Below are 12,317 nucleotides of genomic sequence, written 5' to 3' on the forward strand. Positions count from 1 at the left end.
GTCATAGCTAACCTCCTCCTACTAAAATAATCTCACAACTCAATCCTAGATTATATCTTGGTACTATTTTATCAAGGAAATCGAACACTACCTAGATAGATTAGTGTGTGAATGAGTTTGTAGCTGTAAAAAATGAAGATCATCATTTTATTAATGTAGGTTCTTTATCAGTAAAAAACTGTTTTTATTAGTATTGTCAATCCGTATCTAATATCTATACACATCACTGATTGTGTCACATTTATGCATATGAAAGCAATTCTAAAATATTTGTCGTATCACGACGTGGTCATATGAATCTAAGAAGTATAGAAATAGAAACTAGATGACTCATTTTCAACTCTAGAAGAAATGCTTGTTGGCACAGTTTTGGTGCAAGCCGAAGAAACAGTCGCAGCACTCATAAGCCAGACCATCATCACCCAACCTCAATGTTTCCCGACAAGATCCGCACTTGCGGCTGATGCAACCAGAATCATCCCGTCGAACCAGTGCGACGGGGCAGCCATGGACGTCCACACGAACACGAGAACCCAACTTGATCCGAGAAAGCTGATCGACAGAGGGAATGCAATCAACGTGGAACCACTGATCGCACTCGCTGCAACTGTAGTTCCACTGCTCTATGTCGATACGTTCTTCACAGACCTCACAGAAGAACTCACCAGCACCATTGGCGCCTCCTCCCGGGGCTTTTGTAGTCAGCCGGAGAGGGTGCTGGTCATAGTCGTGGCTAACAGTTTTGGGGAGAAGGGCGCATCTGACATGTAGCTTGAAGCTAGGACAGCTGCTGCACTCGTAGCAGATCCCATTCAAGATGGAATTGCAGCAGCTGCACTTGTCATCGATGATCATGCTGCGAGACATGAAGAGAATGTGGGTGCTCTTGTGTGGTTCGTGTGTTATCGCAGGGTTGATGAGGCCGCAGACAACATCTAACGTGAAGTCATCACAGGTTTCGCAAGAATATGCGAATCCATTGCAGCGTAGATGGCAACCCCTGCAGGAGAAGCCGGTTTTGGGCGCTTTGGAGTGGAGCACGAGAATGTGCTCTGCGTGGGCAGGGTGCGTGATTAGCGCTGGAAGACGAGCGCAGCATTCGTGGAGAAAGAAGTCTGGACATTCAGAGCAGCGGTAGAATGGGGGAGAAATGTATTGGACGCATGCATTGCATACGCGGCGGTAAGACTGCTTCTCATCCTCACTTTCATGGAATATCAATGGATGTTCATGGATTTTAGATGGATCACTGTCTCCACCGTCGTCATCGTCACCATCACCATCACTGCTAATATCATGTCTAATATAGGGAATCAGACTCGTGTGTTCGTTTGCCATTGGCAAACGGCCTAAGTCGCAGGCTTTTGCATCTCGCATAAGCACTGCAAAATCATAAATCAGTAAATAATAGGAGTATATTTATCTGTGAATGGAGGTATACATACCTGGCTTGAAAGTATGGGGATCTTGGACGGCGCAGTTGATGTGAACAAGATAATTAGTACATTTGAGACAAACAAAAACCCCTGAGGTAGCCTTATGAAGTTGAAAACAGATGAAGCATTTGGAATGAGGTGAAGTAGGGAGATTATAGATGAGAAAAAGAGAATGTCGGTGATGTTTATAATGGAGGGCATTGAGTAATGAAGCACAATCTGGATGAATCCAGTAGCCGCAGAGGCTGCATAAATAGGACAGGGTGAGCTTCTCCTTCTCTGGATCCGTCTCTGGCTCTGATTCCGACTCGTGCTTACTGTTGCATGCGCCACAGGTTAAAGAGCAAGAGTCCTTTAGCCTGATGAGCGTCAAGGCGTGCTTGTGGCTTCTGTGCTTGATCTTGAGCTGCAAAACGCACAACAGGTCGAGTCGATAATTGCAGCTAAGGTGAGAACATTGATAGAAGGAAGTCCCACAAATTTGGTTGCAGTTATGGCAAGTAAATTCAGTAGGTTGAAGAGGAGGGAGCAAGAGGTGGTTGATGAGGAGAAGGGGGTGGTGTGGGTGAAGCTCGTGGAGATATTGGAGTGGAAGAGTGGTGCATTGTTCGTGCAGGAAAAGATTTTCTTCGTTGCCCCGGGAGAATGTTATTGAGGGAGTTGAGAAGATGCGCTGCCTGCACGCGCAGCACACTGAAGAGCTCTCGCTGTCTGGATCCACGACTCTTTCAACCTTCCTAATAATCACTTTTGGAAAATAAGGAAATGTTTCTTCATCAATATTGATTCTGGCAAGAGGTATTTTTTTTTTGATCTGCAAGGATGGGCCTCCTTCTGAAGGTGCACTTGGCTGAGCCTGAGGTATGGATTGGGTTTGGGAGTTGCTTTCACTTCCAATTATGGACTGAGATTGAGGATATGGATTTGACTGCCAAGTTGATTGAGCTTGAGAGTGGCTTCCACCTCCAAGTATGGGAGGGTAATGACCTTGTTGCCACGTGGACTCAGCTTGAGGGTAAGGACTTTGATAAGAACCTTGTTGCCATGTGGATTGAGCCGGTGGGTCAGGACTTTGGTAATGACCTTGTTGCCATGTGGATTGAGCTTGAGGGGAAGGACCTTGTTGCCATGTGGATTGAGCCGGAGGGTCAGGACCTTGGTAATGACCTTGTTGCCACATGGACTGAGCTTGAGGGTAAGGACCTTGTTGCCATGTGGATTGAGCCGAAGGGTCAGGAACTTGGTAAGGACCTTGTTGCCACGTGGACTGAGTCGAAGGGTAAGGACTTTGATAAGGACCTTGTTGCCATGTGGACTGAGCTTGAGAATAAGGACCTTGTTGCCACGTGGATTGAGTTTGAGGATATGGACCTTGTTGCCATGTTGACTGTGCCTGAGGGTCGGGACCTTGTTGCCACGAGGACGGAGCAAGAGCTTGTGCGCTGCCATATGGAACATTATAGTTGGGCTGGGAATAGGTTGTTCCAAATATGGAATTGGGATTGAGATCGGGATTGAGATTGGGAGTGGGATTGAGATTGGGAATGGGAATGGGAATGGGATGCATGGGAATTTTAATTTTGAATAAAAAATATGGCTTTTTTTGGATGTTCAAATATCAATGGATTGAGCTGGTTAGAGTAATAGATCGTGCACGGCCCTTGTATTTATAAACCCTAAATTAAACAGATAAAGACAAAAAATTGCATTAAATTTCTAACCTTACTACAAAGAAAATCGGATTCTATTTGGTTTTGCTCATCATGTCTCTTTACCATCATTCTACGTTTTGTATCTTTACTACTTTCGCTATATGATAAATGTTGTTTAATGATAAAGAGACATAAGAAAATAGTTACAGGAAAAATAAACAATAAAAGAAGGAAGAAACTGCCGGGAAAAGATGACTTATTTTCGTTGATGGTAATTAATTAGTACGTTAGCATCAGAATCTAGCATTAGTACATCACTTATATTAATTATTTTATGTTTTTAGTAGGGTAGAAATATGGACTCACTAAAACCAATTGCAAAGACAAGAACAAGTGTTACTTTCCTTTGAGATATAATAAGCAAATATTAATATTAATACAATTTTAATCAGATTACCAACTATTTGAGATAAAGCGCACAACTCTAATTATTGTATTTAAATATTAAATAAAATTTTATGGGATGGTGAGCAAATAATTAGGAACTCTACAATTTATTTTCGGCAAAACACATCTAAATTGAAGATTTATGTGCTCGTATATAATTCTAAATCTTACGGAATTGAACTAAATTAGTAGAAACACCTAAGAAAAAATATGTAGATTGACTCGACTTATATTAACACAAGTGATATCCGCAAGTGTACGGGACTAGTGTAGCAATTAGCAAGTAAGAGTATCGTATCCTACAGAGACTAATTTGTATCAACTTAACTACCACGAACAAATGTTGACTACTATCTAGAGAATCAGGAAATGTTTGGTTTTGTTCTAACACTACGAAAAGCATATAATAAACAAATAAATAAATAAAAGCAAGTAAACACGAGTGAAAAGATATATGGAGAAAATTGTAGAACTCAAGGATTCGATGCACAACTCCAAGCTCTTATCCAATCAAATTGCCTTACCTTTTGGTGTATCTAGAATTACTAAGTCGACCACAATTATAGATTAAACCCCCTCCCGAGGTGAGAAACCTGCAGATTAGGTGCTAGGATTGAAGTCCCCTTCTAATCCTAAAACCCCTAACTCCCAAAAGCTCGATTAGGTCAAAGACCTCACTCAAAACCTCAACTCTGCCGAGTTTTATTGCATTAAGGTGTGAATTATTCTTATTTCCAGATTAATTATTTCATCTCACGATTAATCTAATTAATCCTACACAATCAAGTGGTGATCAATCAATTGAAAGGAATAAACCCAAGAATAATCAAATAACTACAAGAGCAAGGTAAGAACAAAATCAATTGGATAAAAACTATGAAATTAATGCATCATCACCAAGAATTCTACAAGAAATGTTTAGCTACTCATGTTCTTCACAAAAACCATGTTTGAAACAAAATATTCTATGAAATACATGGAGAAAAGATTAAGATACTCCTGTAAGAATGAATCTATGGAATGGCAACTTCAATCTTCCGATTGGAAGTCTTCAATCTTCAATTCTCTCTCTCAAAGTGTTCTTGGGGTGTGTGTGAGTGTTGGAGGCCGTAAGTGTTGAATGATATGAACCCTAGGCGTTTTCCCTTTAATCTCCCATAAAAAATCGCGTTTTTGGCAAGAGAATACGCCAAAATAGCGTACCCGGCCGGGTGGTCATTTTCGACCACTTTCTGACCCTTTTCGCGCAGAATCGCTGTACCCGGCCGGGTGAATTTATAGTGTAATAATTCACCCGGCCGCGTGAAAGTTTCTGGACAGCGCAATGTTCTTGTAACGACCATAACTTCTTCTACCGAACTCCAATTGAGATGTGCGAGATACCCACGCGAAGCTCTTTCGAAGATGAAGAGATTGATATGCATTAGGGGCTTACTGGACTTCAAAATCTCCAGTAAATATTGTCTCAAACCAAGGCTGCTGCACATCCACATATTTTGTGCCTTTTCTACACATTCTTAACAAAATGGTCAACATACCAACATAATAGAGAAGTAGATATAAACATGTCCAATAATAGACAAAATATGATAAAATTCATACATAACCACCCTCTAAAACCATGTAAAATCCAAGTATGTCAACCCCCCCAAACTTAAATAATTGCTAGTCCTCGAGCAATGAAGAAAAAGAACTAAAAGAAGACTTGGATATAAAGGGGTTTAGACATCATCATTGTTTCAAAGAGTATGGAATACAAGAGCATATCAAAATACAAATTCTATAAAGTCAAGCCGTCGAATGCACTTTTACTACTAACTCATATATCACCTTGGATTCATGCTTTTCTCAAGATATGTGTATGTGTATCTCACTCTCAAAGATGTATGTATAGAAATAATACTCTCAAATCAAAATACAAGTAGTGTTTACCATATGCTTGCTCAAAATCAAACATCTGAATCTTAGACTTCGATTTTGCAACTATAAGCATATCATCCACATACAGAACAAGATAGACCATGGAACCGTCATCAGCTTTGTTGTGATACACACAACAATCATATGGACTTCTGCTGTATCCCAGCTGGATCATGTACCCGTCAAATTTCTTATACCATTGCCTCAGAGACTACTTTAGTCCATACAAGGACTTCTTCAGCTTGCAAACGTAATCTTCCTTGCCAAGAACTGGCCGAGACATGTAGATATCTTCCTCGAGCAATCTATGTAGGAAAGTCGTCTTCACATCTATTTGCTCAAGCTCCAAATCATAATGTGCAACTATCACAAGCAACACTCTGATGGAAGTGTGTGACCACTGGCGAGAAAATGTCATTATAGTCAACCCTCTCCTTCTGCGTGAACCATCTTACAACTATCCGAGGTTTGTATCTAACACCCTCATCTGGTGTGGTCCTTTCCTTCTTCTCGGATATCCACTTGCAAGTGACAACCTTTCTCCCCTTAGGCCGTTTGACTAGCTCCTAAGTTAGATTTTTCCATAGTGATTCCATCTCTTCTCCCATTGCAGCGAGCCATCTAGCACGCTCACTACCCGAAACAACTTTCTTGTAGGTGGATAGTTCTGCAGTGGATGGTTCATCTTCCACCTCACTGGCAACTTGTAGTGCATATGCCAACAATTCCTCTGTCCTCTTAGCTCTGTCAATTGCAATGCTTCTTTGATGAGCTTCCAGATGGATATCAGAACTAGTAGTTTCAACAGTAGTGTGTTGAACTTCTCAACCTTGGAGTTGTGATTCACTCTCATCGTGAGTGACTTGTAGCTCCAACTGTTTATCAACACTACCAGAATCCTCTGCACCGATAGACTTCATAACTGAGTTAAGCATAGAATTCTCATCAAACATCACATTCCGACTGTGAATAACTTTATTCTCTGAAGGTGACCAGATTCTATACCCCTTAACTCCTTCTCCATAACCAACAAATACTCCCTTCTTAGCTCTTGGTTCCAATTTACCCCCGCTCACATGATAGTAAACAGTACTTCCAAAAACTCTCAGCAACGAGTAATCTGCAGGTGTATCAGACCATACTTCATTAGGTGTCTTGCAATCAATGCCAGTGTGAGGTCCACGGTTGATCAGGTAACACGCCGTGTTTATTGCTTTGGCCAAAACTTCCTAGTGAACCCAGCCTGGAAAAGAATGCATCTCGCTCTTTCCAGCAGTGTCTGATTCATGTGTTCTACAACACCATTCTGTTGCGGTGTATGTTTAATAGTATGGTGGCGAACAATGTTGTAATTTTTAGGGTGCAATTTAAGTACACAAAACAAGTAATAAATCCCTAAAAATACTACAGCTGCAAGTATACAGACGTGCAATGCAGTATAAAAGGTGTCGAACCCACATGGAGGGGGTTAATTGCTAAAACTAGTAAACCTAACTAAAAAACAGTAAAATAGTTTAATTTTGGTTTTTTTTTTTATCTAGAGGCGAGTGAAGGACGAAACGAGAAGAAAAAATACAAGGGAATCACGATAAAGAGAGAAGACTACTCTTAGCTTGTTTCGGGTTACTTGTTCACATGAATCCTAAAGTCTAATTACTTTCCAATATTTATCGGGATCGTGTTGATTTTACGCTCTCACGCAGCTGATCACTGATCGTGGAATTTTACACCTATGGTAAGCTGATCACGTCTCCTAAGCTCTACTCACCAACCCCTCACTCCTACAGTCACATAGTAAGCTCGGGATTGGCTTCTACGAACGTTCAACACACAAGATCCACCCCAAACTATCCCCTGATCTGTTTTAGCCTAGGGTTCCTTATCTATGTTGTTCCCTACTCCAAGTTAAAGAGACATTGAAGTTAAGGCCTTTACCGGATTAAGTTTGCTAGCAAAACCCAACACGGATTGAAATAAACACACATAAAAGAACCAAAATATGGAAATCAATCAAAACAAAGTCATGGATTCATATTTACAAGCTTCCCTAACTAACTAGTACTAATCCCTAAAATCTAGCCACTCATAGTGGGCAACAATACAAGAAACAAGTAATTGCTACCATATGGGCAAGATTAGGGAATAATTAGCCTCAAGCTTCTTCTTCTTCCTCCTAAAAATGAACTCCAAGCCTCTTTCTCTCTCTAAAAATCACCTCCAGCCGCCAAAAAATGCATTGGAAGTCGCGCCCTAGCTATTAAATAGCTATGGCTGAAAAAATAGGCATGGTAAAAAGCGCCCGATCGGGCAATCTGCGCAGTGCAAAAAGCCCGGTCGCGCGTTTTGTTTCATTCTCGCGCGTTTAAACACCCGGTCGCGCATTTTGCATTGCATTGCGCAGTCTTCGTAAAACAGCCGTATCTTCTTCTACCGGGTTCCGATTGAGGCGTGCGAGGTATCCACGCGAAGCTCTTTAGAAGGTGAATGCAATGGTGGACTTGTAGAAGCATTTTAAATTAATATTGAAGGGATGATTACTGATCAGATTCAGACCTTTGTTTCCTTCCTCATCTCTCTTATGGATTGGTCTTTTGTCCTACAATATATCAAAATGAGTCCATTTTCACTTAAAAATTTGTGTTAAAACAATACAATAAAGGACTAAAATTTGATTCACATCAAATAATCCCCTTGTTCTTACATAACTCATTTAACTCAGACAAATAGAATTCCTAATCATTATCATTTCTAAGTCGCTTGATCTTCTTCCATGTCTAATTTTCCACCAAGGTCTTCCACTGTTTGAACTTCTTGAAAGCTTCACCTTTATTCTTCATCATGATCACCCAAGCCATCCTCGAGTAGTCATCAATCATCAACAAAAAATACTTGTGACCTCCAATACATTCAGCACGTGATGGGCCCCAACAATCCGTGTGAATGTAGTCGAGCGTCCCCTTGGTCCGATGAACACCCTTCTTTGGGAACTTGTTGCGATGAAGCTTCCCGAAAACACAGTGTTCGCAGAAATCCAGATTCTTCACCTTATGCCCAGAAAGAAAATAATGCTTTGACAGAATTTGCATCTTTTGTTCTCCCATATTGATGCAATTTTTATTAGCACTAAATAAAATTGCAAGTATACATAGTATATCTATATTATAGCTAAAGGTTAGTATCGGATATCAAACATGGGGAATAGAATCACAAACTGTCTATCTTCTACTAAGCTTCTTTCACTATTTGGAAAAATGAGAATTTTGAAGACTTTTGAAAACAAGAACGATTTGAAAGCAATAAAACAACTAATTGCAACAAATTAAAGAGGTAAAAGTATGAGAGATAAGAGAATTTCTAGGGATGGGCGTTCACAGTTATGGTTATACAAGTTCCAACTACAATACCCTAATATAGTTTATACTTCGATAGAACGAGTCACATAAATTATGCCCATGCGGTACAAACGTAGATTACTAACACTAGGATTGTCAATCCTAGATTTGTAATTCCTAAAAGCTCATAAGACCCTTGAAAGCTAATTGTATTGTATTTTAAGTGGATCTAACTTGCCAACCTCCTCTCACGATTATATAACAAGTTATATTAAATCTTCATCGAATGTGTCACTCAAGCATGAAGTATTACAGAACAACTTAAGGAAGAAACGAAGTAAAAACAAAACCGATATTAAATAGAAAAATGAATTGTATAACCAAGTTCGTTAATAACATATCCCTAGAATCCTATGAGTTTAGTTACACATAATTGAATAAGCTAAAAACATAGAATGAAGGGAAAACAAATTGAACATAAGAATTAAAGTAATAAAACCCAATGGCTGAATCCTTGTAGCCTTGATCTTCTCTTGATTCCGTCTTCAACCTCTTGCACAATGAAGAACTCTCTCAATTTTATGCTCTAGAATTATGAGGCAAAAAGAAGATCTAAATGAAGAGGTTTGAGAGGGGATTTATAGTGGAAAAATCGAATCCTATCAGATATGGTAAAAGATGGCTAAGTTTGGTAAATCTTTGTGAGAAAGTAGGTCTAATTTGCGCGTCGCATCTTCGAAGCCAGCGGTCGCTGCACGTTGTCCGTAGCCTCGGCCCTTTTGGATAGCAATCGCTACGCTATGTAGTAGCGGTCGCTGCAAATATTCCAGTGCTTCAGTAGCTCCTCGAGCGGTCGCTGCACGCTCCCTAGCGGTCGCAAGGCGTCTTCTGATTTTCAGCACAACTTTCTCCGAAGCGGACCACTATAGGTGTACCGGTCGCTAGGCTACAGTGGTCGCTACGCTTGTTGCAGTGGACCGCTGGACATCATGATCGCTCCAGATTTCTTTTTCCTGTCTTTTTAGGCTCAAATATGCACAAATCTCACAAAACATGTCAAAATACTAAAATCGAGAGAATATGCAAAATATGGACATAAATTGTGATTTAGATATTAAAAACAGACCAAATAAAGGCCTTAAAACAGTGCAAAATCCGAGCGTGTCACATATGACTAAGCCTGTCATATTCTCGGCCGGAATCTCGGATAATGCAGTATCAACAGAGCCAGTTACTGATACGCTCGGATTTTGCACTGTTTTAAAGCCTTTATTTGGTCTATTTTTAATGTCTAAATTGCAATTCACGTCCATATTTTTCATATTATATCTATTTTGGTATTTTGACATGTTTTGTGAGATTTGTGCATGTTTGAGCTATAAAAGACAGGAAAAAGTCGAAGTTGGAAATCTGGAGCGTTCATGCCATCTAGCGGTCCGCTGCAACATGCGCAACGACCGCTACACCTATAGCGGTCTGCTTCGGAGAAAGTTGTGCTGAAAATCAGAAGACGCCCAGCGACCGGTAGGGAGTGCGTAGCGACCGCTCGAGAAGCTCCCGAAGATACTGGACTAATTTGCAGCGACCACTACAACATCATACAATGACCACTATCCATAAGGGGCAGGAGCTACGGACAACGCAACGACCGCTAGCCAAGGTGCGCGGCCCGCTGCGAAAACGCGGCGCACGAGTTGACCTATTTTCTCTCCAGATTTTACCAAATTTAGCCACCTTTTACGTTATTCCACTAGGATTCGATTTTTCCCTTATAAATACCCACTCAAACCTCTTGATTATCATCATCTTTTTGCTTCATAATTCTAGAGCATAATATTGAGAGAGTTTTTCACTGTGCAAGAGGTTGGAGAAGGAATCAAGAGAAGATCAAGGCTGCAAGGATTCTACCTTTGGATTTTATTGCTTTTAGTTCTTATATTCAATTTGTTTTCCCTTAATTCAATGTTTTTAGCTTATTCTATCGTGTGTAACTAAACTCATAGGATTCTAGGGATAGTAACGACTTTGGTTATATAATTCCTTTTTCTATTTAATATCCGTTTTATTTTTTTTCGTTTCTTCCTTAAGTTGTTCTGTAATACTTCATGCTTGAATGACACATTCGATGAAGATTTAATATAACTTGCTACATAATCGTGAGAGGAGGTTGGCGAGTTAGATCCACTTAATAGACAACAATTAGCTTCCCTTAAAACGACACTGTTAATTGAGAGTGAGGACTTTTCAAGGGTCTTAGGAGCTTTTAGGAGTTATGAATTTAGGATTGACAACCCTAGTGTTAGTAATCCACGCTTGTACCGCGTTGGCATAACTAGTGCGACCCGTTCTATCGAAGTATAAACTGTGCTAGGGTATTGTAGATGGAACCACCTTCGAACCTTTCATAATATGCATTACTCCACCTTCACCTTTGAAGCTGAATCCATTACTGTCAAAGGTATTCAGAGATATCAGATTCTTCGTCATCTGTGGAACAGGCACAACGTTCAAGGTGAAAAACACCCCATCATGCGTCCTTATTCTGATAGAGCCAATGACAACCACCTTGCAGACAACACTATTGGCCATGATAATATTGCTTCCATCTATCTGCTCATTAGTGGTGAAATACTCCATGAGTCAAAAATCCACACATTGTGGTATCATAGTCATCAGCTTCTGCCATAGTTGTTGAACCATTGGTATCAGAGTGGGGTCTACTGCGTCTGTCTATTCCCGATGTGATCTGGTTTGAGGGGGAGGTTTGTTAAGTACATACTTATACCACAGTGGGAGTCTGAGGGAAGTTGGAAGGAGTATAGAATTCCTGTCCAACCCCAATTAGTTTGACGCCTTTTGGGAGTGACCCAAAAACAAATCCGTGCGGGCTTGACCCAAAATAAGTGGTATCAGAGCCGGGTCGACTGCGTCTATCTGTCCCCGATGTGATCTGGTTTGAGGGGGAGGTTTGTTATGTAAAAACTCATCCCACATCGGGAGTCTGAAGGAAGTTGGAAGGTGTATATTATTCATGCTCAACCCCAATTAGTTTGAGCCTTTTGAATTCCTGTCAAACATCTATTGCAGTCAACATTCCGAATAAGTGGTATCAGAGCCGGGTCGACTGCGTCTATCTGTTCCCGATGTGATCTGGTTTGAGGGGGAGGTTTGTTATGTAAAAACTCATCCCACATCGGGAGTCTGAAGGAAGTTGGAAGGTGTATATTATTCATGCTCAACCCCAATTAGTTTGAGCCTTTTGGGAGTAACCCAAAAATAAATCCATGCAGGCTTGACCCAAGGTGGATAACATCAAACATCTGTTGCAGTCGACAATCCGAACAAACATATAATAGAGAGTCAACCCTTTTCCTTTAACCATGGTTTTGGGTTAAGTTAGGGCTTCCTATCTTATATGCTTATCAATTTGGTGCAGTGAACGTAGATCCAGAAGTCCTACAGAAAGGGGCTTACCTGCAGGTGTGACCAAAGGGGTGCCACCGAAAAATGTGGGCCTGAAGGAAAAGGGC

General features: G+C 40.6%; 1 protein-coding gene across 1 annotated transcript; it reads right to left on the reverse strand.

The window, feature by feature from the left end:
* Positions 1-255: 255 nt before the first annotated feature.
* LOC125189525 (uncharacterized) lies at positions 256-3,003 on the reverse strand. The gene is made up of 2 exons (XM_048086797.2): positions 1,446-3,003; positions 256-1,382 (listed from the first exon to the last, which is right to left on the reverse strand). The coding sequence occupies exons 1-2, from the start codon at positions 3,001-3,003 to the stop codon at positions 343-345; spliced, it is 2,598 nt and encodes an 865-aa protein (XP_047942754.1). The 3' UTR covers positions 256-342.
* Between the last annotated feature and the right edge of the window lie 9,314 nt (positions 3,004-12,317).

The sequence above is a fragment of the Salvia hispanica genome, chromosome 5 (genome assembly GCF_029641045.1).
Source record: "Salvia hispanica isolate PSC_SH4W2 chromosome 5, Shi_PSC_v1, whole genome shotgun sequence".
Taxonomy (NCBI): Eukaryota; Viridiplantae; Streptophyta; class Magnoliopsida; order Lamiales; family Lamiaceae; genus Salvia; species Salvia hispanica.